The 26,029-nt window shown below is 30.9% G+C and overlaps 5 protein-coding genes across 6 annotated transcripts; 2 read left to right on the top strand and 3 right to left on the bottom strand.

The window, feature by feature from the left end:
* Positions 1–1,666: 1,666 nt before the first annotated feature.
* On the bottom strand, positions 1,667–6,425 carry LOC100787747 (ER lumen protein-retaining receptor erd-2.2). The gene is made up of 7 exons (XM_003523441.5): positions 5,958–6,425; positions 4,546–5,065; positions 4,119–4,318; positions 3,256–3,396; positions 2,980–3,060; positions 2,240–2,364; positions 1,667–1,878 (listed from the first exon to the last, which is right to left on the bottom strand). The coding sequence occupies exons 2-7, from the start codon at positions 4,916–4,918 to the stop codon at positions 1,830–1,832; spliced, it is 969 nt and encodes a 322-aa protein (XP_003523489.2). The 5' UTR covers positions 4,919–5,065; positions 5,958–6,425; the 3' UTR covers positions 1,667–1,829.
* LOC100790925 (uncharacterized) lies at positions 5,830–6,549 on the bottom strand. Its single transcript, XM_041014758.1, has 2 exons — positions 6,534–6,549; positions 5,830–6,437 (listed from the first exon to the last, which is right to left on the bottom strand). The coding sequence occupies exon 2, from the start codon at positions 6,410–6,412 to the stop codon at positions 5,981–5,983; it is 432 nt and encodes a 143-aa protein (XP_040870692.1). The 5' UTR covers positions 6,413–6,437; positions 6,534–6,549; the 3' UTR covers positions 5,830–5,980.
* Positions 6,550–9,651: 3,102 nt separating this feature from the next.
* On the top strand, positions 9,652–12,255 carry LOC100781174 (uncharacterized protein DDB_G0280579). 2 transcript variants are annotated; one of them, XM_026128152.2, is made up of 3 exons: positions 9,652–10,062; positions 10,143–10,213; positions 11,807–12,255. In XM_026128152.2, the coding sequence occupies exons 1-3, from the start codon at positions 9,778–9,780 to the stop codon at positions 12,126–12,128; spliced, it is 678 nt and encodes a 225-aa protein (XP_025983937.1). In that variant the 5' UTR covers positions 9,652–9,777; the 3' UTR covers positions 12,129–12,255. The 2 variants fall into 2 exon arrangements, with proteins under 2 accessions (XP_025983937.1, XP_025983936.1); XM_026128151.2 differs by having other exon boundaries at positions 11,789–12,255.
* A 2,745-nt stretch (positions 12,256–15,000) lies between these two features.
* Positions 15,001–16,740, top strand: LOC102659432 (uncharacterized). The gene is made up of 4 exons (XM_006577904.4): positions 15,001–15,543; positions 15,624–15,686; positions 15,876–15,950; positions 16,125–16,740. Exons 1-4 carry the CDS (start codon positions 15,268–15,270, stop codon positions 16,509–16,511), a joined length of 801 nt encoding a protein of 266 aa, XP_006577967.1. The 5' UTR covers positions 15,001–15,267; the 3' UTR covers positions 16,512–16,740.
* Positions 16,741–22,446: 5,706 nt separating this feature from the next.
* LOC100781525 (tubulin beta chain) lies at positions 22,447–26,029 on the bottom strand. The gene is made up of 3 exons (XM_003523429.5): positions 25,349–26,029; positions 23,459–23,728; positions 22,447–23,364 (listed from the first exon to the last, which is right to left on the bottom strand). The coding sequence occupies exons 1-3, from the start codon at positions 25,746–25,748 to the stop codon at positions 22,685–22,687; spliced, it is 1,350 nt and encodes a 449-aa protein (XP_003523477.1). The 5' UTR covers positions 25,749–26,029; the 3' UTR covers positions 22,447–22,684.

The raw sequence follows: 26,029 nt of genomic DNA, 5'->3' as shown, positions 1-26,029 counted from the left end.
ATTCTGTTCAATGCCCGTATGGACAAAATAAATCAAGCTGGACATAAGGATTAGAGATCAAACTTAAAGAAAATATTGAAAGGATAAACGATTAAAGGGATAATATATATAAATAGAGAAAAAAATAAAATAGTTGAGATAGTGAAGAAATTTGTTTTACTAGTTTCAAGGTTCTAACCTACACTTAAGGTGGTAAAATGTGCATATTCTAATTATTCACAGCAGTATACAGTTGAGATAGTTAATTCAAATTTAACATTCTTTTAAAAAATACATACAAGGTGATATTATAACTATGTTCACATTTATCATAATTATCATTACCATTATCACTATTATATTATATTCACTATACATTTATCATCATCAATACCATTATTATTATTATGATTATGGTTATCATATTTACTTTTGTCACACTATGGTTGTAAATAAGATGATAGTGAAGATGGTATTAATGGTAGACATAACACCAATAAATAAATAGTAATAGATGGTATATTTTTTTTATTTCCTTAAAAATACTCACACAGAAAGTTATTAATATAGAACCTAAACCTATTTCTGCGACAGTAATTAGATACCGTGGTTAGCCATTCTTAGCATGCATGATCTTCTGCGACAGTAATTAGAAGCAGGTTTTGAAAATTTTATACTGAAATTTATTATGGACTTTAAGATAGGATTTGGAAATATAGATTACTCTATTGTACAGTATCATTTTAATTATAATTAATTTAACAAAGTTAAAATCATTCAAAAAACAAAATCAAATCACACACACTGGACAACGCCGAAACTAAGTTTCTTTGGGTACATCTTAGTTTCAGTGCTGTCTAGAAAAAATAAGGTGCTGTCTAGTGTTCCTTGCGTCATTTGATTGATTTTTTTACTTATCAAAATCATTTTTTTCAGTAAATTAAAAGAAATAAAAATGATTTACAATTTTCAGTTTGTAAAATTAATCACAAACATAAAAGTGCATAAAATTAAAAATACGTTTGTATTTCAAAAGCCCGCTCAATCATATTTTGATTTCTCAATTAATTTAAATAATGTATGATATTAATCTTTTACATTCTTTTTTAATCAATTAAATCTTTAAAATTTTATAATCAATAAATTAACTCTTATAAAAAAAAATTGAATATCAACTGTATGGTCAAACATAAACTGAACTTATTTACACATAATAGGAACTTCATGAATATAAAGCCTGTTTAGATAATTTTTCCCACAAGAACTTGTAAGAAAAAAATAAAAAAGTTTTCCCGTGAATTAAAATTAACTTATGCATAATCTAGCTCCTTCAAAAAAATGTTTTTAACTTATGTATAAAATAATTTTAATTTATAAAAAAATCATTTTATTGTTTTCTTATTTTGTTCTCCTATAAATCTTTATAGAAAAACTTATCCAGATATTTTTTTTCCTGGACTGCGAATGGTTAATTTAGAAAGCAGAGAAACCACTCCAATTCCAAAGCGCACAATGCCTTAAAACACCTTGTGATTTTCTTAGGCAACATTGATACGTAAACACGAGGTTTGGTAAAGTAGAGTTCTGGTTTGATCATATCCATCAAGCCCTGCGACTGGTATTTGCTCGTATCCAAAGGATCATTTAATATATTTGTTATCTGTTAACTACCAACACAAACTTGAACTGATCAAAAGATAAATTAAAATTTCACGATGTTACATGTATAGTACATTCTCAACTCTGTTCACTCTGACCGCAGATAGATACATAACACGTCAAAGATCAACTAGCTACTCTGACTTACCGAGTGCTGCATGCTAAAGGAACGTCCTACTTGAATGTTTAAGTTAGACCACTCCTGAAGGAAGTCGAAGAACAAGTTGTCCCCCAACAAGACTGTAGCCAAAAAAGAAGAAAAAATGGTCAGAAAGTTGACAAGAGCATATGTGTGTGTGATTTGTTAATGTACACATCCTTGTTTTTAAGTATGAATGCGTTAAGAAGTTACAACATTGGTGTATTTTAACATATTATCTAATTATAACTGACTAACACACTCATACTAAAAAATAAGAGTGTGTACATTAGCCAACCCCACAAGCATTTGCTAACATACACACCCTTGTTTTTCGGTATGAGTGTGTTAGCAAGCTATATTATTGTATATTTTAAGATATTCTGTAGTTGGTGTGTATATTAGCAAAACCCTATATGTGTGTATATATATATTGCATATTCTGATAATTTTATTATCCACCTCTTGACGTAGTAGTAGCAAAAATCTGCCAGAATGAAAGTTTGGACAATTTCTGATAGAAGAACCATAGAAGGCCACAATCCATAACCCAATGCAGTCAGTAGACGTCCACGAGTATCTAATACCTGAGGAAGACAACACAGCCATGCTCTTAATCACAGAATCAGTTTAAATAAACTTCTTAACAAATACTCATAGGAAACGAAATTAAAATCAATCGAGGGGGTAAATGAATCAAATTTCTTGCATAAGTTAAAATTAATTTATGCACTTCAACTTTTTTAAAAGCTCTTTTATATAATCACCTACCAACATAATAGAGCTCGACATTCTTGGCCTATAGAGTTTTACTACTGAAAGGCTGACATAAGGTAAAAGGTAATCAAAACTAGGCCAAAGTATATCGTAGGCCTATCTATCATTGGATATTAATGGTTGACAAGGCCAAAAGATATAACTGGCAAGCCAAAGATCTTGATGCCAAAATTCTTATGCAACAACTCTCCTTAGGAACCATCAGAACCCTATCGTCGTGTGGTAAATTAGTTTAAAGTAGAAGTGTCATACAGAAACAATTAGTTTAAAGTAGAAGTGTCATACAGAAACATTCAAGCGGCAGACCCAATGTTTTAAATATGAAATTCTCCATACCAAACATCTCTGGGATATTACAATAAATTTGTATACGTATTTCCAGAATTAGGTGATAAAAACTTAGAGGAGTTCAAATTTTGACAAACCTGGAGGACCCAATGTGCACAACTCAAGAACCTTGCAACTCCAAGAGCAAAAACATAGTGTGCTGTGAATGGTTCAACAATCTGAAAGTTTAATTTAAAAATTAAATCCAACTTTGTTTAGAAAGACTAACAGGCAAAGTTGAATGATAATTGTATTTATGAAGAGTGAAGACAAACTAGCAAAAGAAGATGTAATAACCACATCATCATCACCATTTAAAACATTCAAAAGATAATAAAGAAAAGGTAAAAGGCAGAAATGCATATCTTTGAGACCTTAGTGTTCTGCATGACCCGCAGCTGAGGGAGAACAGAAACAGCTTCAAGATAAACACAAAATGCCCAGAGAATCCTATTAAGTGGATGATGCCGGGTTGTTGGATGAATTAACAAGGACAGCACAGCACAAGGTATTACCTGCATTTTGGTAAAAGAAAATTAGAACACTCCATACTCAGGCATAGCAATTTAATCATCCATTCATTCAGTCACATGAAAGATACAATATCCTAGTTCTTATGACAGAAAATACTTCCATTTTAGAGATAAAGTTGGTTACTTGGGTTTGAAACTAAGACATTTCCATTCCAAAAATTCACAGGTAAAGGGAAAACTACAAAAATAGTAACAAATGATAAGGTGAAATTTCTGCTTCCTTGAACCCATTTTGAGATTTCAAAATGTGATTCATCAATAAAGATTTAAAAAACAAAAATTTGAACTAAGCACGCCTCCAAAATCACTGTCCTCATAATCAGACATTAAAATATCTGTTTTTGAACAGGTAATCAAGCCAAACAAGCTTGCAGGAATGACAGAACACACAATCAAACAATGCCCTTCCCTTCCCCTTTTCTGGAAAACTGTACGAGGAATCAACAATAAGAATCACAAACTAAACTTTAGTTTGAGGCTTTGAGGTGCAGTTTCTATGCAAGATAAATACAGTTAATAATAACCATACAGATAATAAACTTTATAATTTTATAAATTTAAGAAGTTCCTAAACTGTTTTTAACACAATCCTACCCTAAAAGTTTGCAGAATAAATTACATTTTCCACCAATTGCAGTTTTGTAGTTAAAAAAAAAAAAAAAAAGTCTCTTATATCAGAGTTGATTAGGCATTGGATAACTAACCACATAGTATATTGCAAGGTTGTCCTTATCATCCATATAACTAGATTTCAATTTGAAACGTATCATATAAATAACCCAGAGGGTGGTGGCCAAGGTTGCCATATCGAGTAGGGTGTGTATATCATATTCCATCACAAAACTGCAATAAAGTCTAACACCCAGAAACATAGCCGTCAGCTCCTGCGATTTAAGCGAAAGCCCTGCAAGGATTTAAAATCAACCGTTACATCTTACATGCAAACACATTAGAAAAGATATGTAAGACTAATTTCTGTTAAAATCCTAACAAGATCGTACATTAACACCACAAAAATGACATCAATCCAAATATCCAAAGGTCCAATTTAATATAACCCTAACCTGAAATGTTGAGGGTAATTTTTTTCATATTTTAATTTATGAGAAAAAGAAAGAGATTGGTGGGTACCGGCACAGGTTTTTTCCTTGGTGAGTTTGTAAATGAGGACGGAGATTCCTAATGCATGGACAAACTCGGCGGCGACGAAGAGGCTGTCGTGGTCGTGAACGACGATTCTGAGGAAGAGCAAGGCCGCAAGGGCAGACAGCACCGCGAGAAAGGCCTTTATCTTGGGCGGTTGGCGCCGAACCCATGTCGTGACGGCGTGGATGGGCCTCTTGCTACCCTTCATTTCCGAACAGAAAATAATCAATTGATTGTCTTGTCTTCTGACTTGTGTTGTGTCCTTCTTCCCGTGATAATCTAATGTAATGTAATGTGTGTTGGGACATGAATGAATACGTGTTAGGAGGACACGTGTGAACACTGGTGAGAGGTGCATGTTTATTAGTTATGCGACGGGTGGGGTTGCTCAACGACTTTCTTCCCACGTCATCTCCTCCGTACATCTTTCATTTACCTGACGGCACGGCCCATTCACCAATTTCGTAATGGCCCATTTATGCAAACGCCGGAAGGGGGAATCAATCTGGAGAATATGGTGATCAACCAAAATATACCAATGTGGACTAAAAATATATTAAATGGTTCGACCGCTTTCAAAACATATATAGATATATTTTAAAATAATCAATTTAAGAGTAAAAATACTATAATTTAAGGCCCAATCCAGTCTGACCTGACGGCCTAATTATATATTGTTATGCTGATAAAAACATTCACTCACTTGAACATTTAAATATTTTTTACGGGTCCTCACTCATAGTTCATTGTGTCTCATCCATATTAAAAACTTGATAAATCTATTATTAGTGTGATGGTTTAAAGGGGTTCGTTTAGATTTAGCTATGGTTCATATGACCATCCATTCAATGATTCTACATATGATTTCTATCAAATTCAAAGAGATGTTTGTAGGTATCCAAGATGGTGGTAATGATAATTGAAATTAAATTGATCTTGGAAGTCACGATTAAGAAAAGTAAAAGAAAAAAGGTTTGTTCATCTTATTGGTGAAAGAATTAAAAAGAAAAAATATTTATTGTATAAAACTATAGATGAATAATAGAAAAACTTAAAAAAAATCTTGGATAACACAATTTTTCGTCTTCTAATAAAAACACTTATACTTTTTTTAACCAATACCTTAAAAATATTAATTAATATTTGTAAAAAAAAAATTGAGGACGTGGATAAAAAAATATAAATTTTTTCTCAAATATTATTTGACTATTCTCTGCCAAATTAACAAACCATTAAGGGAGTATAATTAATTAGATTGAGACCAACTAGTAGTACTGCAATATATTCATTAATAAACTCTGATTATGATGTGATGGGATACACAAAAATTGGCCGGGTCCTAAGAAACTGATTTGGATTAATCTGGCGTATGGTATCATATGAATACGATGACTTACATTATATATGATAGTAGTAGCAACTAGTAGGGTCTCCAAATGAGTGGCGACCACATGGACCTGAAATCGGAGAGGTAAGAGGCCAAAACCAAGAGCAACACCACCAACGCCGCTACGCCCCAAGGAAACCCCCCACTCCCAGCTTCTGTGCGTACTCGAATGCCACCAAAGAATGGTGGCGGCGCCGGAACCACGAGGCGTGGACCGTATTTAGAGATGGTGTAGGCAACAAAAATCAACAGAAGGGGCAAGAACAAGAGGAACACGTGGAAGCCGATGGTGGCTGTCTGCACGGTTGACTTGAAGTTTATATAGGACGGAACAAATAACAAAAACATGACGATGGCAACTATGGCCAAGAGTTGCAACGGAGGTGCAGATAGGGAGTACAAAGTGCTTCTTGTCCACCCTTGCTTCCATGCCGGACCCCTTCTCTCCTTCAAAGGCCACACCATTTCAATTACTTGCAAATCTCTCTGCCTGCTTGTTAGAGAATTTATAGTAAGGAAAAAACAACCATATTTGTGATTTCTGTATGGTTTGCTTTAGCATAAATTCCAAGGTAGATTATTATACCTCCAACCGGACCACCTTTTCTTTGCATCGAGTTCCCAGTTGGGAATTGGGATTGATACCAAATGAGAGGCACGCGCGGCGTTTGTTCAATGGAGAGTTACAAGAATATATTCTTAATTGCTTTTCCATGCAAAGCATTTATATGGAAGGAGAAATTCTCACGCATGGGGCCGGGGCAAGAGATAACGATTAATTTTTGGGGGAGCTCCAACTATTCCTTTCATCCTTTGTAAAGAGTTGAAGATTAATATGTCAAGATTCCAAAATTCATTTAAATCATCCAAAAGATTTTTCTCATACATACAATTTATGATCGTATTAATGAATACATGGTTAAAAGATAAAATTATTTGTAAATTATGTCATATCATATCATGTTGGTAGATAATGATTAATTTTAAAATATTATTAATCGTTTCAATTTGAATGTTTTACAATATTAAAGTCAGATAATAAAAGTTATTTATTTGATTTTAAAATGTATTTTTAAATAATAAACAGTTTAACTTATATGCATGCATGGTTCATGCTATATTTCTTTTACTAAATTACATTTTTAGTCATTTTTTTTCCAATTAGATTCAATCTGATTATTTATTTAAAAAAATAATTTAGTCGTTTATCTTTTTAAATTTGATTCATACTTGATTCTTTTACTAATTTTGAATTAATGTTATTAATAATTAATAATTTTAACAAAATAATAATTATGGGCCTTAAACATACTTCTATAAGTGTAATTGATAAAGTCACAGTTTTAAGTCCTATATTTGAAAACAACATCAGTTCTAAAAAAAAAATCCCACAATTGAAAGCCATGAGATTAATATCCAAAAAATAAAGTTTTATTCACATAATCAGCAATCGAATCTCTCTCATATACTTAAAGTTTTAATCACTTATGTTACATATTGTGGGTAGGAATAGAAACAGGACAAATCAGACTTTGCATCAATAAATCTAACATGTTTTATAAAACTAATAAGGCCTAAACATGACATGTTATCTATCATGGATGTTTTTTTATAAGTCCCTTAGCCTTTTTAAAATCTATTAGCTTATTTAAAAGCATGCTGATAAAATAAATTTTAAATCAACTAACAAATCTATATTTAAATATGTTAAGTTAAACATATAATTGCTATTAAAATTTAGTTCTTAAAATTAAAAAAAAAATGAAAAACTAATGTAACATACAATAGAAAAAACGCTAACATAAGACTAACTTATAAAACATAGGATAAATAACCACTTTTTTTCTCTAAATATGTAATTTGCTGACAAATGCGTCTTTGAAAGATGAAAATACAAAATTTAGTCCTCGAAAGTATAAAAAGTGCAACAAATATATCTGATCATTAACTTTCATCCGTCACTATTAATAAAATAGTTTACGTAGCACATAGGGACGAATTTGTCCCTAAAATGATTGCCAGCGTGATCATCTCTAATTGTCAACATATGAACATATTTATCCTATAATATTTAATTGACATTTCATCTTCTCACTCTCTAGGAATATGAATGAGTAAATAACCAATTTTGTTTTTGAATGTGTAATTCACTCAAAAATACATTTTTGAAAGATGAAAATATAAAATTTAGTTCCCAAAAGTGTAAAAAAATGTAACAAATATATTCGATCGCTAACTTTCATCCATCGCCGTTAATAAAATAATTAAGATTCGAAAAAATGAAATATGAGATATATTTATCTTTTAGGATAATTTGAAAAAAAAAATTGTATTGATTGATATATTATTACAATATTTTATTTTGGTAAATTGGTACAATATTTATTTTGAATAATTTTTATTGTGACAGATAAATTATGGTTGATAATCAATATTATCGTTATTATTATGTTTATTTTAAATTATGTTTGTCAATATATTTTTTTTAAGTGATTATCGTAATAATATGCTTGTGGCGATAAAAAATGGTGAGAATTTATCCTAAAATTATATTTTACCCTTAAATGAAACGAAATTTTAGGTCTAACAAATTAGTCAAATAGAAATATACTAATATTTAGGTCCAATAAAAAATCACTTACATTTTTGTCCAATAATAATAACTTCTTAACATTTTTGGTCCAATGGAACATATTGACATTTAGGTCCAATTTTTTTTTTGACATTTTCCTCCAATAAAAAAATATTGACATTTTTATTTAACAAAAAATTATTGAGATTTACGTCCAAAAATGGTATCTTATTGACATTTTTATCCAATCTAGTCAGCATAATCACGTTGACAACCATTCCAGTGACAAATTCATCTTGTTGTGTCACGTAGGTTATTTTATTAACAGTGACGGACGAAAGTTAACTGCTGGATATATTTTTCGTATTTTTTACACTTTCGGGAACTAAATTTTATATTTTTATCTTTCAGAGACGTATTATCAATAAATTACACATTTAGAGACAAAAGTATCATAAAATATATGATAAAGAAAAAAAAAAGCTAATCTAAAATATATGGAAAACTAACGTAGAATGGTAAAAAGTCATATTATTCAACAAGACGATGAAACTATTAGTGACTTATGGATTATATTGTCGGGCGTAGTCTAACTATTATTTATTTTGATATAATAAATAATATGATCTTAGTTTTATTGATTTATTTAATCAACAATATTATTATTAGTATTATATATATATATATATATATATATATTACAGGTAAATAGGCTGACCTATTAGGTCTAATAGACTTTTTTATAAACCTAAACATATCCTACTTAAAGAAATAAATATTTTTAAAAGTCCAAACTTAGGTTTTTATTATTAAATATAGCGTACCGGACTAAACTTTAAATAGGTCAAATTATAAGTTCCGCCCCTAATTGTGGGTGACAAGCTTATGTTATGTATTGTGAATAATTGGTAGTGTTTACCTCAAAGGTATTTTCGAGAGAGAAAAAACAGAGAAGCATGATTGCTGAGGTGAATTTAGAGAAAGAAAAGAAAAAATGGAGTGGGAATAGTAGAAAGAAAACAAAATGGAGTGGGAATAGTAACAGTGACCTCAAATAATGAGTCCTTGTTTGGGCCGGGCCCAAATTTTGTATTCTAGATATATGAAGTGAACACTGGCAAAACGCATAGTTTTGGAATTCAAAACCCCGAAGTACATTGTTGGTGAAACGAAGGGGAAAAGGGCAGCACTGCAATTCTACACTTCACTATCTTTCCCACTCGCATTGCAGATTGAAATTGAATTTTTCCTGAGAAAAATGCCTTCGGAAGATTCGAAGCCGGTGGTGAAGAAAGAGGTGGATTTCAGCAACAAGAGCTTCGTTTCCAAAAAGGTCTTAACTTCGAACTCTAAGGTCACAAAAGTTAAGAAAGAAGACAATGACGACGACGACTTCCCCATCGGGAGAAGGACCTCCAACTCCAAGGAAGTGAAGAAAAAGAAGAAGGTAATAATAAAGGAGGAAGAGAATAAGAATAATAAGAAGAAGAAAGAAAAAAAGGTTTATGATTTACCTGGCCAGAAACGAGATCCACCTGAGGAGGTATGCTCAGGTTTCTCTTCTCTTCGCACTTGTTCCTTTTCTGTCATTTTAAGTTTTGAGTAACTTTTCCTATTTTTTAGAAAGACCCTCTTAGGATTTTCTACGAGACTTTATTCAAGCAAGTCCCCAGCAGCGAAATGTCACAAATCTGGTGAGTTTTCTTTCATTTTCAAACTTACATTGGAGAAGGAAGGAACTAGGGACCTAGTATTGTTTTCTTACTGTTTTCTGTCTTCTTTGCACTTTGTTAGTTCTTAAAACAAAATGAAAAAAAATAAAAAAAATTAAACCCTTTTATCAATATTCGTGGAATTTACAGCGATTTTGCAACCTCATAAAATAATGAATTTTTTTGGGTCTCACTAAGATAAATGCCCGTGGATTGTAGAATTGGTGTTAGGGATATAATGTCAGGTTAAATATATTTGCCGATGAAGTGGAATTTGTACAGGTAATAGAATGCTCTTAATGTTTCATGAATGAAACCAATTTTTTTAAGATGTGAGCATTAGTCTCAATAGTAATTTCCCAGCTTTTATAACACCAAGTTGTCTGTGCTAAAGTGAAGGTCATGCACTTAAAGGATTCTGCTTTTACTTTAAGGTTCTGTTTAGGCAAACCACAAACCATTTTAAAGGCAGATCTAGGGGTCCCCCCCCCCCCCCCCCCTCCCCTTTCTTTTCCCCCTTGTGATTGATCAGTCTTTCATCTCTTTCAAAGGATGAGTGAGATGGACAAACTTTTATTGTAAACTTGTAAACAATAATTATGGCGGGGAAAAAAGGAGCTTTTGTTGGCTCAATTGAGTCCCCTCCTTTCCCCAGGGTATGTATTCCCAGTCATAACAATTTATAAACATATACTGTCCCTCTAAATCATAACCCCAAAACCAGGTTAGCAGTTTTAGATAGGTACCAGTATATCTGCCATTGTGCATTTGTGGGAGGAGCTGGATGGAAATGGTTTATAGTTGATTTAAACTTAATGCAAGACTAACTTCTTTCTCAAAACTTTTTCATAAGATGTCATCTACCCTTGCTGTCTATATTGTATTTGCAATGTACTCATTTTGCTGTCATTTTTTTTATTAAAATGCTAGACCTGTCATCAGTTTTTGTATCAAACCTTTTATCACTGTCTCGAGCATCTGAGCAATGATACTTTTGTTGCTTTAATGTCTTATTCTAAAATTATTTCAGGCTTACTTTCCTCTCTCTTTCTCTTTGATTTAATAATTCAATAGATTTATAACCTGTTCCTTGAAGTTGCAATATCTAGAGTTTTCATCCAGGTAAACTGTTCAGTATCTCACGCCTCCAAATTGGCCTAGCTTGATACTTTTGGCAATAATTAGTTCCCCTGTTCCTTTTTTTTCATTTAAAAGTTTTTTAGTTTAGGATATTGATTTTTATTGATTTTTTTAAAATGTTTTTTAAAGTTATCAAATTATTTAAAGGAATTAATTTCGATTCAGCAGTGATGTAAATAGTTTAACACTATCAGTGAACCCTGTGGTGCCACTTGTTAATAAACGCCTGAGAAATGTTGTAACAAATAACAATCCTTAGTTACTGCAACGAGTGACACTTGAATTTTACATTAACCATAGACCAAATGCAAAGCCTTATCTAAACAAGACAATCTATCTGCTCTGCAAATATCTTCCAAGCAACAAAACATACCTGCCATAGTTAATATAAAGAATAGAAGATTGTTTATTTTTCAGGATTGAATGTAATTGCAGGTTGATGGAATCGGGGTTGCTTCCTAAAGATGTGGCAAAGAAAGTATATGAGAAGAAGAAGAAAGTTCCACAGAAGCTCACTTCTCCAGTTAAGTCAGTAGCTGCTGTGAAGAGCAACACTAAGTCTGTCACTGTTAAGAAGAAAAGCCCAGCATCCCCTGTGTCTTCTGTTAAAAAGAAGACAACAACAACGAACTCCACATCAAAGCAGTCCAAGAAGAGGAAGGTTAAGGATCTAAGCTCTGAGGATGACGATGACACCAACTCCTCCGATGATGAATTTATATTATCATCAGTAGCAAAGAGGAGAAAAATGGCTTAATTATGCCCTTCTGTGACACTCATATTTCTTTTTCGCATTTCTTCTTTACCATTTATTGCTGGTGACACAACTTGAATGGCATGATGTTATATACTTTACAGGAATGAGCATACATGTGGTTTGATAATAACCCAACAAGGAGTGATCTGATAAACCCAACAATTTACATGGACTGTAATATAATATAATCCAATTCATTATAAATAATAACAAACATATACCTAAAAAATTGAAAATTGAACAAAGTGAAAAATTTTATTGGATGGTATCAGATTTCAAAATTGATTTTGAAAATCAATTTATTTTAAATCAAACTTATACAAAAATTATGTTTTTATTTATAATGTTTGATACTTTTTTGACAGAATATAAATGTATGATACTACTCACACTGGTATATTTATTTTTTATATGTGAATAATATATATCTAAAGAATATATTTAATTAAAGGTCTATAAATGTAATTTTGATTATATTACCTTGAATTACATTTATAAATTTATTTTTTATATTATATAAAGAGTTATGGTACTATTAACTATATTTATGTGAATAATAATAAATGTATACTTTTTTAATAGTCTATATTTAAAGAAGTATTCAACTGTTAACTACATTTTGTAGATTTAATTTTTTTATTATATTTTCTAAAAAAAATAAGACTAAAACTAAAAATTGTTACAATTCAAAATGTTTTATATTGGATAAAATTTAAAATTTAGACCAAAATTGTTGGAAGAATAATTAAAAAAAATTGAAGTAATTGTATCAGATGATTTATTCTCTCTTTGAAATCAATCTAATTTAATCCGCAAATATTCTTATAGTTACATGTTTTTTCCTCTCTCATATTACTTTTTCTTTTCAAGTAGTGTGAAAAGAAAAAGACTTTTTCTTTATGTTTACAAGTTGTCAAGGAGTATGAAAACAAAATTTTTCTTCTTCTTACATATTAGATAGTAGATTAATCATAGGTTAAATTATTTCTTAGGTCCTTCAACTATCTAAAAATTTCCTAATTATCGTTATAGAAAACTAACTATCTGATAATTTTGTTAAAAATATTAGGTTTAAAACTTGAAGAGACGATCTGATAACCTTAAGAAATGGGAATAATGATCCATGAATTTAGGAACTCAGTGCAAACTTATTGGTTGGATTCAAATACTAATTAAGCCTTTGTGATTAGATTTTCAGAATGATAGTTAAACATACGGATACACATAAAAAATTAATACAAAATCCACTTATTTTCTAAAGAGTAAAATCACACTTAAATATTTTTTCTATTTTTGCTAAATTATTAGTTTTGTTTTTAGCATATAACTTAAAGTAAGTTCAAATATCTACAAATTTTATTTGTATCTTGTTTAAGTATCTACAACATAATTTTAATTAATAAAATAAATAATTAAAATACAATTACATATATATTTTTAATTCATATCAAAATTAAAATTATATTAATATATGTATGTATAAAAATTTATTATATATTGATTGATTCATATTTATAAAATTAACAATGTATATAAAAAACATATGTATAAAATTAATAATAATACAAACTAATTATCTTACTAATTGTTTGAACAGAAATTACTAATATTTTGTCTCTATTGCATTGTAAATACTAAATAGTATTCTCTTTTAACTTTCCTCGTTTCTTTTATTTATCTATTAGTGTATTTTAGTATGTGAATTACACACGATTAATATTTATTGTACGTAATTAAATAATTTTTAAAATATAAAATATTTTATGATTAAAATAAAAAACATTTTATATTTTAAAATTATGATAAATAGTTTATATTATGATATAGGATTATTTTAACTGTTGATGATTTATTTTTAAAACATCAAAATTTAATATAGAAATAAAAATGAAAATGTTGGATTAAAAATGATGAAAAATTATATTTATTATTTTTATTCTTAAAATATTATACACGCTTTTATTTGATAAATAATAATGAAATAATTATAAGAAATTTTTTAAAAATCAGTGTAAATAAAAGTATTAATTATTTTTTAGTTTATCTGTTATTATTTTAAACATAAAAGAAGAAACAAATATTAAAGCATTTTTTATTAACTACTATTGTGTTTTTTAAAGTTTGTTTGGCTCATGACTACATACAAGAGTGTTTGTACTTAAACATATTTTTTGTTTTCTAAAAAAATTGTTTCTTAGGTAATTTTTTATATAGGTTGTAGATATGTTTTATTTAGAAAGGTTATGTTTGGATAAAAAAAAACAAACTAATTAGTAGTTAAAAGTTATTAAACTTAACTTATTAAATTAAAAAATGGAAAATAACAAGAATTAATATATTTATAAATTATAACGGTATCTTTTATACAAATTTCAATTTTATTTTATGAATAAAAATATATTTTTATATGTTATATAATTGAAGTTTTCAATTAATTTTAAACTCATAATTTTTTGTTTATAGATAAATTTTCATTATATTTTCAATTTCAATTATTGTAAATCTTTTTTCACATTATGTATTCTACGTTAATCTTATATTACAATATGAAAACTTGTAGGATTTAATATCGGTTTGACACATAAAAAACTTCACACAAGATAATAATACAATCAACAACAAAACTTCACACTTGTTTGAATTTTTATTAAAATTTCGTTTGTTCAATATTTAATCACATCATATCATTAAAAAAAACATATCATAAATAAAATTACCACTTTATCTTAAAAAAAAAAAAAGTTTACGACTTTCTCACAAAGATATATAGTTAAAAGAAAAAGCGATAAATTGTTTTCCTATAATCTACCTACGCTCAGCACAACCAAAACCAATCCTAACCTAGTGCAAAAAAATACAAAAACTTGTTAGAGAGAAACAATAAACCCTAGCAGTAACCTCAATTGTTCGAGAGATGACACGTGTCAAGGATTGGCGCGTGGCATGGATTTCCAAATTCTCCTTTTTATTAAGCAGAGAAGAAAGCGTCCCTCTTCCTAGCAACCAAAACGCTCTCTCTATTCTTAACTTGTTCACTCCACGCTACGAAATTTAAGTCCACCCTTTCTCTCTATATATATTCTCCAATGCAAATTCGGATTTAGATTAGGATTGGTAGAAACAAAACAAGAAGAATACGATGATGAAACAGGGGAGTGGGTCGTGTACGATGAGGGAGAACGAGGTTGCTGAAATCCTCGTTAACCTCCCAAGTCTTATATGGGAATTCGAGTGTGGCTGTGGAATCCTACAACCTTCGTGGGGTTGCAAGAGAAAGAGATCTGCGATTGGCGTTGATCCAAAAGCACGGCAAGCTTCAAGTCCTGCCACCCCTCTCTCCTTCTCTCCCAGTGAGTCCGATGAAAACCCCTCCACACTCATAAGAACAAGAACAAGAAACGTTTCTCTCAAAAGGGTATTTTTCTTTTAATCATCTATCTTTCGCCCTTGTCTATTTTTTTTTTTAATTTCTGGTTTTCACTTCAAAACTTGCAGAAGAGAGAACACTATGTCAAGATTCTACAAGATTTGACCAAACATAACGATTTGATCCGTGGGGTAACCTTCTCTCTCTTCCTCTTTTCTATTCAGTTTTATCATTTGCAAGAGATAGTTTGTTAGCGAGTAATTCGGCCTTTTTTTCATCTGAATTTTTGGTGTTTGGACCCTCTTAAACATAAGCTCCACATTTTTTTTAAGAGAAAAAAAATTATTGGTTATGGTTGATCTGTGAAAATTCTTTAACAGGAGATAAAGAATGTGAAGCGTCACAATGAAAAACTGAAGGAGTACAATTTGAAGTTGAAAGCAAGAAAACAAGAGGTACTACTATACCACTTCCACTAGCATGACAATTTTTTTGTGTTTATCTTCTTCTTTTTTTCCCTTGGGGATTTCTTGTTCTTGTTATATTTATGTTGCTTTGATCTTTTTCTCTGATGCTGGGGACCACTCCTTTATTTTGGTTTATTGAATTGCAATATTTATTTTTTACAGCGAAGTCATGGCCCAAGTCAAGGTGGTCTGGTACACAAGCAACCACAACAGCAATTCCAATTTTCCGGCATGGCGCATCATCCACCGTTGATATTGAATCAGACGGCTGGGCCAGCCCAAATAAGAGGCGGCGAGGGCGTTGTTGGTCCTGCTCACGCAACGACGTCGTTAGGTAGTAATGATGTGGGCCCAATTGGAATTCCCGATCTGAACCTGCCACTTGATGAGTCCATGACCATGACAATGGAGTTTTGTGATATAAATGTGAGTTTGGCCAATAAGGATCTGAGTAGGACCATGGCAGCTCAGGCCCGCCAGAATATGCTTCAAAAATACAGGTTCAAGAATCCAATTGGAATTAGTAAACCCCGTTACTCTTGTAGATGATGGTAATTATAGTACAGTATTATATTTGCATATACTTTAATTTGTTCTTCCTTTTAAGTTCTTACCTTCAATTTTGTTTTTAGCCATTGCTAATAGTACAAGTTTTTTCATACTACTATTCGTAAGGAAGGAATTGAATGGGTGTTACTGTTCACAGAATGTATATTTTGGAATCTCTCTGGGAGATTTTGTCGGACTTTTGTTTCATGATAATGATTTTAACGTTTCAGATTCCGAGTTTTAAGGCTATTTAAAAGGTCGAATCGGTGTAATGGTATATTGGCAAAGCATCACCTTCTCACTCGTCGCTCCACCTTCCGATTATTTTTTAATCTGTCCACTTTAAATTTAAATGTTTAAGCTAAAATTAGTTATTTTTTATTTAAATTTTAAATATTATATGTACTCATCATAAATATTAAAATTCTTTAATAGATAGATCAGAAAAAGGAGAATAACAATGTAGTAACTTTTAGAGGGGGGGGGGGGGGGGGGGAGTTTACCTTCCGTTAGACCTTGACTTTGCCTGCATCCTTAACAATGGAAATCTCTTGGCAGCTCACCATTTTCTTTTAGAAAGAAGCATATTTTACGTTCTGTGTATTGCACAGAAAATTTTTAATTGATTGAAGATTTGAAGTATTTTTGTTTTTAATCTTTCCTTGAAACGTTTCAATCCATAAATAAATGGAATTTTTTTAAAAAGAAATGAACCAAATATTACAGAGCAGTTAGGAATTGTTGAGATAGTTGTGCATGCTAACAGCCAATTCAACTATAATTTTGGGTCCAAGACTATAAAGCATCAACGCACGTAGGCTAAGGTTGACACACTTTAGTAGCTTATTAACCTAATGGATATAGCCTGAGTAAAACAGAAGTAATATTCAATTAAAAAACAAGAATACATAAAATCTAGTAGCGCCGCTTGTGCCCTGGGTTCTGAGTTAGGGTTTTGTTTTAGCCTGGTACCTGTGCATATGTGAATTGTGAGGTCAGTGATTTGTTCCTTGCACGGCCTTGTACTGGATTAGGCCTTTTTTTGGGCTAGCCATTTTCCTGGCTAAGGACCAAGAAAAAGGCCCCAGATATTTATTTATTATATTTTTTTCTTTTCTTTAGGGGATGTTCTTATGACATGGTGTAGACCGTCATCATTGATTAGAAAGCTAAGTGTTGGCAATATACGGACATCGATTATCTTTCTTGAAGCCTTGGTTATTCCTAAACCTTGTTGATAGATCACGCAACTTTGTATAGGTGAAAAACACAAGTGAAAAATAGAAAATTATGTAATGATATACAAGTAGTTGAAGGACTTTCTCAACTAACCTCTCGGGAAAATATTTGTAACAATATTATCAGACTCATATCAATTATTAATTAACTCGGTCAAAATATTGAATTAGGGATCAATGAAGTGAAGAACTAGTTGATCTGCATGCTCATTCTATATTGAAAATAATAATAATTTCATAATATGTAAATTTTTGTACTATTTAAACTTTAACAAAATTCAATATATTTAAAAGCATAATTATGAAATTGTTTAAAATTTTAATCATACGGCATATTTTTTCAGAATTCAATTTATATAATCTTAAACTATAATTCAATATACATAATCTAATACACATTAGCCCATGGAAAATTGAAGTGACAACAAGTTTATCATCTCAAATTTTAAGATGTGGTTATGTTTGGTAAAAAAAAAGTAAGCAAATTTATAAACAACACAACTGGAAGATATAAATTGAATTTTCTCATATGAGTGATGTTGTTCAACTAAAAAAAACTAAAAAATGTAAGATCTATCAAACCAATTGGATCATCAATTTAAAGTTGAATGACACTAAGTTTAATTGAATTACGTCAGATCATATGTACGTCAACTTTACCATAAGTCTCAAATCACTGAGATTCCCGATCTCAAAAAAGTTAATCTTCCAAGTTCTAATAACCATGATTATAAGATAAATATCCAAATTTCCCCTAAAAAAGATAAATATACAAAGGAAATATAATTTTAGCATGATTAATATATTTACGGTGCATACAAGAAGTCAACATTAAATATATGATACAATACAATATATTAAACTTTTTAGTAAATATGATTATGATTTATGCCAAATTATATCTTACAATACACAATATATTTGAGCTTAATATAAGAAAATAATTATGATAGATATAAATATACCTTTAGACTTTCCGTATCTTTCCTTGTATCTAAGATAGAATAGATATAATCGTGGAAATTTGCTAACCGGGGATTGTGCAAACCATTTCGGGTTTCTATTTGATGGGTAACCCAAAACACAGGAGGCCGAGGCCCAAAGAAAACCTTAGCCCGTCGTAGCTCAATGAAGAAACCCTAGCATAAGGTTTCCCACCTCTATAAAATGCTAAACGACGGCCGCAACTGCATTTCATGTTCCATTTCTATCTCACTCTATTCCGTATCTGCTTCGTAATTATGAACAAAATAATAATATTTTGTTCTTGTCTCCGAAATCAGCTTATTATTATTTTATACACAAGTAGATGAAATTTGAATGATAAGCGAGCAAATGATGAGTTTATTTCGGATTATGAGAAGCTCGTCTATTTGTGAGCGATGTTTATCCTCATACTTCCATGACTCTGATGCTTTTACGAATTTCTCATTCATCGAAACACTTATCCTCACTAATCCATTATTTTATTGTTTGCATATCCTTTTGTGTGTATGTGTGTGTGTGCAAAATCCAGTGGTTGGATTGGTCTGCTTCCATTGTTCCTGTTAACATGGCTTTTGGTGAAATCGCACTCCTTTTAATTTCAGATCGCTCATAAATTAAGAAAGTTTAATTCCTATCCGTATTAATAAAATCATAATAATTCCTATCTGCAATTTTTTAATCAATTCCGTGACTGTTTCAGCTTTCACAAAGGAAGAATTAGACACTGTGTCTTATTTCTTGACACCCTTAAATATCAAACATCTGATCAATATTTCTATTTTTTTATCTCTCCATTCCTTTTATATTATTTATTAAATTGATACTTTTTTCTTTATTTTTTTGAAGGTGTATATTAATTTTGGATGGCAAAAAGTTTATTCCTTAAACATTTTAGCCGGTTAGACAGGTATGGTGTTGGAAAATATTTTGGACCAACCAAGATAGCTCTGTTTAGATGGGGCCATTTGGATTGACCCGTGTCCTTGACTTGACATGAAAAATACCAATTTACCGAATTTACTGTGTATAAAAAAATTCTTAATTGTTTCATTAAAAGACAAACTTCCAGGTTAAAATGATTGTTATTATAAAATATCTAATATTCTAAATAATAACTAATATTCGTATCAAGTCCATAAATAAATTCTAAACACATAAATATCTAATGTCTTAAAAATAATTATAAATTCATAAAAATGACATAATTTTTTTTTATCTCAGTTCAACCAAAGATTTATGCCAATTTAAAACAGAGAAAAATAAAGTGAAAAAATTAATTAATTGATTTAACAGAAATAAAAGAAAAATATAATGAAAATACGAAAAAGAAAAATAAATAATAAAAAATAACAACCTGTCCACGAGTCAAAGAATTGACCATAATAATTTAAAAAACAAGGATGATAATTCAAACAACCATTGATTAAAAAGTTGAGTAGAATTATAAAATCAGACTCTACAATTAATAATATGATTGGTTGGAGATAAAGTGAGGAAAAAATTGGTTGGAGATAAAGTGAGGAAAAAAATAGAAAGGAAAGATAAGAGTCAAAAGACATGAAGTATTCTCTGTTATTTGGATTGAGAGAAAAAAAAAAAAAGTTAACTTTCAGAAGAAAAAACATTTTTTTTTATTTTCTTTCCAATTTTTTATTTTTTTTTTGTTTCATCCAACCAAACAGATCATAAATGTTTGAACTCTTTTATCCCGAGCAGCAAGAATACGAGAAAAATTGCCCAAAGCTCTACATAAATAACAAAACCCAACAATGGCAGCAAAAGAAAATACGACCCTACCATAGTTGCTAACATAATTTTTCAAGCTATTTCTCGTCACTTGAGCGTCAAAATTTATCTTGTGGAGTTACGGGGCTTATTAACTTTTTATCTCTCCTCATTATCTCTTTCAGTCTCAAATATATATATAAAAATCATATTAACTAAAAAAAGTTAATTAATTATATTTAATTATATTAATTTTAATTAAAAATATTTTTTAACTTAATTTTCAATGAAATTTGATATTAAAAATAAAAAAATCATTCAAACTAATACTTTAATCAAATAAAAAATATTTTAGAAATAATAACATCAAATTAATAAAAAAAATTATTTTAAACCTAAAAAAAAGTGTTTTATTTTTTATATTTAAAACCGAAAGAAGAAGTACATCTCAATTCTCAACTTTATTTTTCAGTATTTCTTCTATTTCCATCCTTGTATCTTTCATGACATTAACTTTATCCCTACAGTAGGCAATTAATTGTAGGCAATTATTAGTTATTGTTAAGCAACTCCTATTAAAATTATTCTTTACATCAAACAAATTAAAATATGTTCTTTATATGAAAAGTATTTTTAATTTTCTAACGTGATCCCTGTTATAATTATTCTTCCAATTATGATAAATGCATAAATTATTTAAAAATGATTTTAAGATATACACAATTTTTTTAACCGTCTATTAAATTTTATCCTAAAAATGATGTAAAACAAGAGAAAAAAGATTATACATTATAAAATTTTTCATTTAATCATAATCTATTATAAAATGATAAGTTTGCAAAAGTACAATTTATAATTGTATGTAAATGTCAATGTAAAATAACTATTTTCAATATATTTTAATTAATTTCCTTAAAAATAAAAACATAATTAAAAATAGTAATTCATGACTTGAAACTTTTAAACAAAAACAAATAAATAAAATATATTTTTTCAAAAATTCCCACCGCCCCCTCTCTCTCTCTATATATATATGATTCAGTAAGGTAATGTATTTATCATATTCATTCTGTTTCCAAATAATTCAATTAATTAATGCACATCTTATATCTATTTTATTAATTTAATCATTTTAGTAAATCTTAAATTAATTGATATATATATATATATATATATATATATATATATATATATATATATATATATATTTTGATTGGTTCAAATTAATTAATAATTACATTAATTGTTTAATTCAATTTTTTTAAAAAAATTATTATCTCTTCTATTATATATCTATATATACATATAAGAAGGCTTTATTTTATGGAGGGATGTCACCTAATACTTCCTTCAAATAATTTAATTAATAAATATTTTATATTTATTCTACTTCCAATAAAATCTTAAATCAATTACAGTATATAAAAATCTTATAAATTAGAATATTCATATTTTATATTTATTTTATTTTTCCAATTTCTATACAGTATATATAAGAACCGTATCATTGATATGGTATATTTTTTTATCAAAGTAAATGTAAAAAATATCCAATTATAAATATATTTTCAAATATAATAATTGTGGTCAAAAGTAAATTTTAGATGAATAACTAATAGAGTTGTTTGATTGTCAAATAAAACAATTTAAATCAAGATTAATTATTTCTACATATTTACAAAATATTATATTATACATTTATTTATCAATACAATTTATTTTAATATTTTTATTGACATATCTACTAACATACATTTATTAAAATTTAAACTAAATAAAATATATTAAAAATTTAAATAATATAAAACATAACTCTTATAAATTTATAAAATGTGAATTTAATATTGTAAGAAAACACTTATGCTAGTTATTTTATAAAAAGAGGAAAAACAATAGAACGCCAACAAAAAAAAGGTGGCCCATTTGAGGCCATTTCTTCAGGACCATGACATGGGAGGAAACAAAACTTGTTCATACACTTGCTATGCTTGGCAATTGGAAGTATAGAATAATCAACTATTGTCTCACCGGGCACATTCCAAACAATTCAAAAGCAGAACATATAAATGAAATTAGCAGAATTTAAAAGAAGAGATAAATGGGAATGAAATAGAGTTCATATGGCTGTAGATACACGAATAGCAGTAAAAGTAGATCGGTGCCAGAAGTTATCATCACGCCATTGGTAATTACCATCAGAGCATTGCCCTAAGATTGATCCAGCTACTGGTCATCATACTGCTGCTCATCACCGTCATCCTCGTATTCATCCTCCTCTGCTGTTGCATCCTGGTACTGCTGGTACTCTGCTACCAAATCATTCATATTACTCTCTGCCTCGGTGAACTCCATCTCGTCCATCCCCTCCCCAGTGTACCAGTGCAAGAAGGCTTTGCGCCGGTACATAGCAGTGAACTGCTCGCTGACCCTCCTAAACATCTCTTGAATCGATGTTGAGTTGCCAATAAATGTGGATGACATCTTCAAATTCCTGGGTGGAATATCACAAACGCTGGACTTCACATTGTTGGGAATCCATTCAACAAAGTATGACGAGTTTTTGTTCTGCACATTGATCATTTGTTCATCAACCTCTTTGGTGCTCATCTTTCCCCTGAACATAGCAGATGCAGTCAAGTATCGGCCGTGTCGGGGATCAGCAGCACACATCATATTTTTGGCATCCCACATTTGCTGAGTCAGCTCTGGGACAGTAAGGGAGACATATTGCTGAGACCCACGAGAAGTGAGAGGTGCAAACCCCACCATAAAGAAGTGAAGACGGGGAAATGGAATCAGATTGACAGCCAGCTTCCTGAGGTCAGAGTTCAGTTGTCCAGGAAACCTCAGACAACAGGTAACCCCACTCATGGTTGCAGAAATCAGATGGTTGAGATCACCAACTACAATTAATCCATGAGAGAAATCAACGGATGTTATTATTTATATCTGCCTAATCTGAGAGCAATTGTGTACAACAGAGGGGATAATACTTACAGCTAGGGGTGCTGAGTTTCAATGTCCTAAAGCAAATGTCATAAAGTGCTTCATTGTCAAGAACCATGCACTCATCTGCATTTTCAACCAGTTGGTGTACAGACAAAGTGGCATTGTATGGCTCCACAACTGTATCAGAAACTTTTGGAGATGGGAAAACAGAGAAAGTGAGCATCATTCTGTCTGGGTATTCCTCCCTAATTTTTGATATCAACAGTGTTCCCATGCCAGAACCTGTGCCTCCTCCAAGAGAGTGGCAAACTTGAAAACCTGAGGAAATTAAATTAAACTTTCAGATTTCAGAATAAAAGATGACAAAAAAAGCAAGTTAGTGTAACCTTGAGATAATTATTAAACTATCAATAATCAGATTTACTGCAGCAGGAACCAAGCAGGAGAAAAATTATATTCCACATGGAAGCATTTCGAATTAAATTCATGATCTCATAGAGCCCACATTTCAAGACCATGAAAGCACACCAACCGAATTCTGTTCTGAGCCCTGCTAAGCGAAGGAACCATGAACACAGTTGAGTTATATAGCACAACCCAATAGAAGCCAAATTAAGCGGTATCTGGAAACTATGTAGTGCTATGTGGCTCCTAGATCACTATTGCAAGCACTGTCAAAATAATAACTTATAGTTGAGCAAAATTAAACAAAACTGTTTCACGAATCTGCATTGTTTTAGTATGCAAAGTATTTTCCAAATCAATTTTTGAATTCAGATGCAGGGGGTAAACTAATATACTACAGTGACTTGCTACTGTAACTAAAGTTCCAAGTTGTGTACACACTTTCATGTATGTAGTACACTATTTTGAGAATAAGCGAAAAAAATCCAATATATATATATATAACACACCAAAATAATTAAACTTTGCTTATTTGAGATAGTAAAGATAGGAAGAGAATATCAATGTTGGATTATTATTATCATTTTAAAACAATAGTCAAATATCATCACGCGAAAATGTTACTACAAAATAAACAGATTTTATATATTTTTATTTAATTAATTAAGCACTATAAAAGATAAGGTGGTCCCTGCCTGTCGTCATTCTAGACAACAGGGGCCACATTTAACATCTCAGCCCTGTCATTTTCTCCCTAAAAACAAGCAATCCAGATGCATAATGTCAAACAAGAAAAAAAAATGAAAATAATAATAATTGAGATTTGAGACAGCAATTATTGCAGCAGAAAGATGACATAAAGAAAATCCCGATTCCTGATACATGGATACTACTCCAGATCTATAATTATTCTTTGACTTATTAGTTATTATATTATAGATCTACATATAAAAAACGGTTGGATGAAGATTGAATGGCTCAGATCTTAAACGCATATTTCAAATCTGGTTTATAGAGAAATTATGAATCGTCCAATCTTCATCCTACAGTTACAAATTGATGACAATGTGAATGCGTGTTTATACAGTCTACAGGCAATTAAAGGTGTTGCATCCAACAACGGAGCAAAAACTAGCAGCACTTTTGTTTATGTAGGTTGCGTTGAACATGTACATTGGATCTCCTAGAAGCAAATATACAATCAAATTGAGCATACTCATTCTTCCATTTGGATTTAATTAGAATACAGGATCTTATGCTCTGTTTATCTTTAACCTCTAAATCCGCTATCCAGATCTATATCACTATCATCCATGCGACCAAGAGAAATTTGCAGATCCATAAACGTCTATTATAATGCTAAATAAACCACCGTTTGAAGAATAGATCAACGATATTCAAAAAACAGAGAGAAATGTCAACACAGAAATGAAACAGATCTGGAGATTCATCGTCGCTCAAGCATTACGGCTCAGTAGCATTGAACGAGGTTAAATGCAGATATTTGAAATGTGAAATGTGCATTTTATATACCTTGCAAGCAATCGCAGTTTTCAGCCTCTTTGCGAACGACGTCGAGAACGGAGTCGATCAGCTCGGCGCCTTCAGTATAATGACCTTTGGCCCAATTGTTACCGGCGCCGGACTGGCCGAAGACGAAGTTGTCGGGGCGGAAGATCTTGCCGTAGGGGCCAGATCTGATGCTGTCCATGGTTCCAGGTTCGAGATCCATAAGCACGGCACGGGGAACGTACCTTCCGCCAGAGGCCTCGTTGTAATACACATTGATCCTTTCGAGTTGGATGCTGCTGTTGCCTTCCTCGTTGTACTTTCCGGTGGGATCGATGCCGTGCTCGTCGCAGATCACCTCCCAGAACTTGGAACCGATTTGGTTACCGCATTGGCCTCCCTGAACGTGCAAGATCTCTCTCATGGTTAAAGGAAGAAGAAGAAAGAGAAGAGAGATTTAGGGCTTGTTTGGCGTTGGTGGTGAGGGTGGGGGAGGGAAATGAAATGCGATGCGTTACAGAGAGTGGAGTGATTTATGGAAGAAAGAGAGAGAGAGGGATATTCGGAGGTTAGGATGGTAATAATGGATGGCGGGATATTTTGTTTTCAAGTGCGGTATTCTGTGCCGTTCATTCCTCAAGGGTGACAGCCATGCTACCGCTACCAACCATACCAGCGCATAACTTCGCTCACGTTATCTCTCGG

Source organism: Glycine max, chromosome 4, assembly GCF_000004515.6.
Source record: "Glycine max cultivar Williams 82 chromosome 4, Glycine_max_v4.0, whole genome shotgun sequence".
NCBI lineage: Eukaryota > Viridiplantae > Streptophyta > Magnoliopsida > Fabales > Fabaceae > Glycine > Glycine max.
The sequence above is the reverse complement of the archived record's forward strand: the minus strand, read 5'-3'. Positions and strand labels throughout refer to the sequence as shown.

Excerpts from the sequence above, each read along its gene's own strand:
- LOC102659432 (XM_006577904.4), top strand. The coding sequence starts at position 15,268 with ATGATGAAACAGGGGAGTGGGTCGTGTACGATGAGGGAGAACGAGGTT. Across the intron at positions 15,544-15,623 it reads GAAACGTTTCTCTCAAAAGG|AAGAGAGAACACTATGTCAA; the intron begins GTATTTTTCTTT and ends CAAAACTTGCAG. Across the intron at positions 15,687-15,875 it reads ATAACGATTTGATCCGTGGG|GAGATAAAGAATGTGAAGCG; the intron begins GTAACCTTCTCT and ends ATTCTTTAACAG.
- LOC100787747 (XM_003523441.5), bottom strand. The coding sequence starts at position 4,918 with ATGCACCTCTCACCAGTGTTCACACGTGTCCTCCTAACACGTATTCAT. Across the intron at positions 3,397-4,118 it reads ACCTTGCAATATACTATGTG|GTAATACCTTGTGCTGTGCT; the intron begins GTTAGTTATCCA and ends ACCAAAATGCAG. Across the intron at positions 3,061-3,255 it reads GGGTCATGCAGAACACTAAG|ATTGTTGAACCATTCACAGC; the intron begins GTCTCAAAGATA and ends TTAAACTTTCAG.
- LOC100790925 (XM_041014758.1), bottom strand. The coding sequence starts at position 6,412 with ATGGTGTGGCCTTTGAAGGAGAGAAGGGGTCCGGCATGGAAGCAAGGG.
- LOC100781525 (XM_003523429.5), bottom strand. The coding sequence starts at position 25,748 with ATGAGAGAGATCTTGCACGTTCAGGGAGGCCAATGCGGTAACCAAATC. Across the intron at positions 23,729-25,348 it reads AAACTGCGATTGCTTGCAAG|GTTTTCAAGTTTGCCACTCT; the intron begins GTATATAAAATG and ends TAATTTCCTCAG. Across the intron at positions 23,365-23,458 it reads GAAACTCAGCACCCCTAGCT|TTGGTGATCTCAACCATCTG; the intron begins GTAAGTATTATC and ends GATTAATTGTAG.
- LOC100781174 (XM_026128151.2), top strand. The coding sequence starts at position 9,778 with ATGCCTTCGGAAGATTCGAAGCCGGTGGTGAAGAAAGAGGTGGATTTC. Across the intron at positions 10,063-10,142 it reads AACGAGATCCACCTGAGGAG|AAAGACCCTCTTAGGATTTT; the intron begins GTATGCTCAGGT and ends CCTATTTTTTAG. Across the intron at positions 10,214-11,788 it reads AGCGAAATGTCACAAATCTG|GATTGAATGTAATTGCAGGT; the intron begins GTGAGTTTTCTT and ends TTTATTTTTCAG.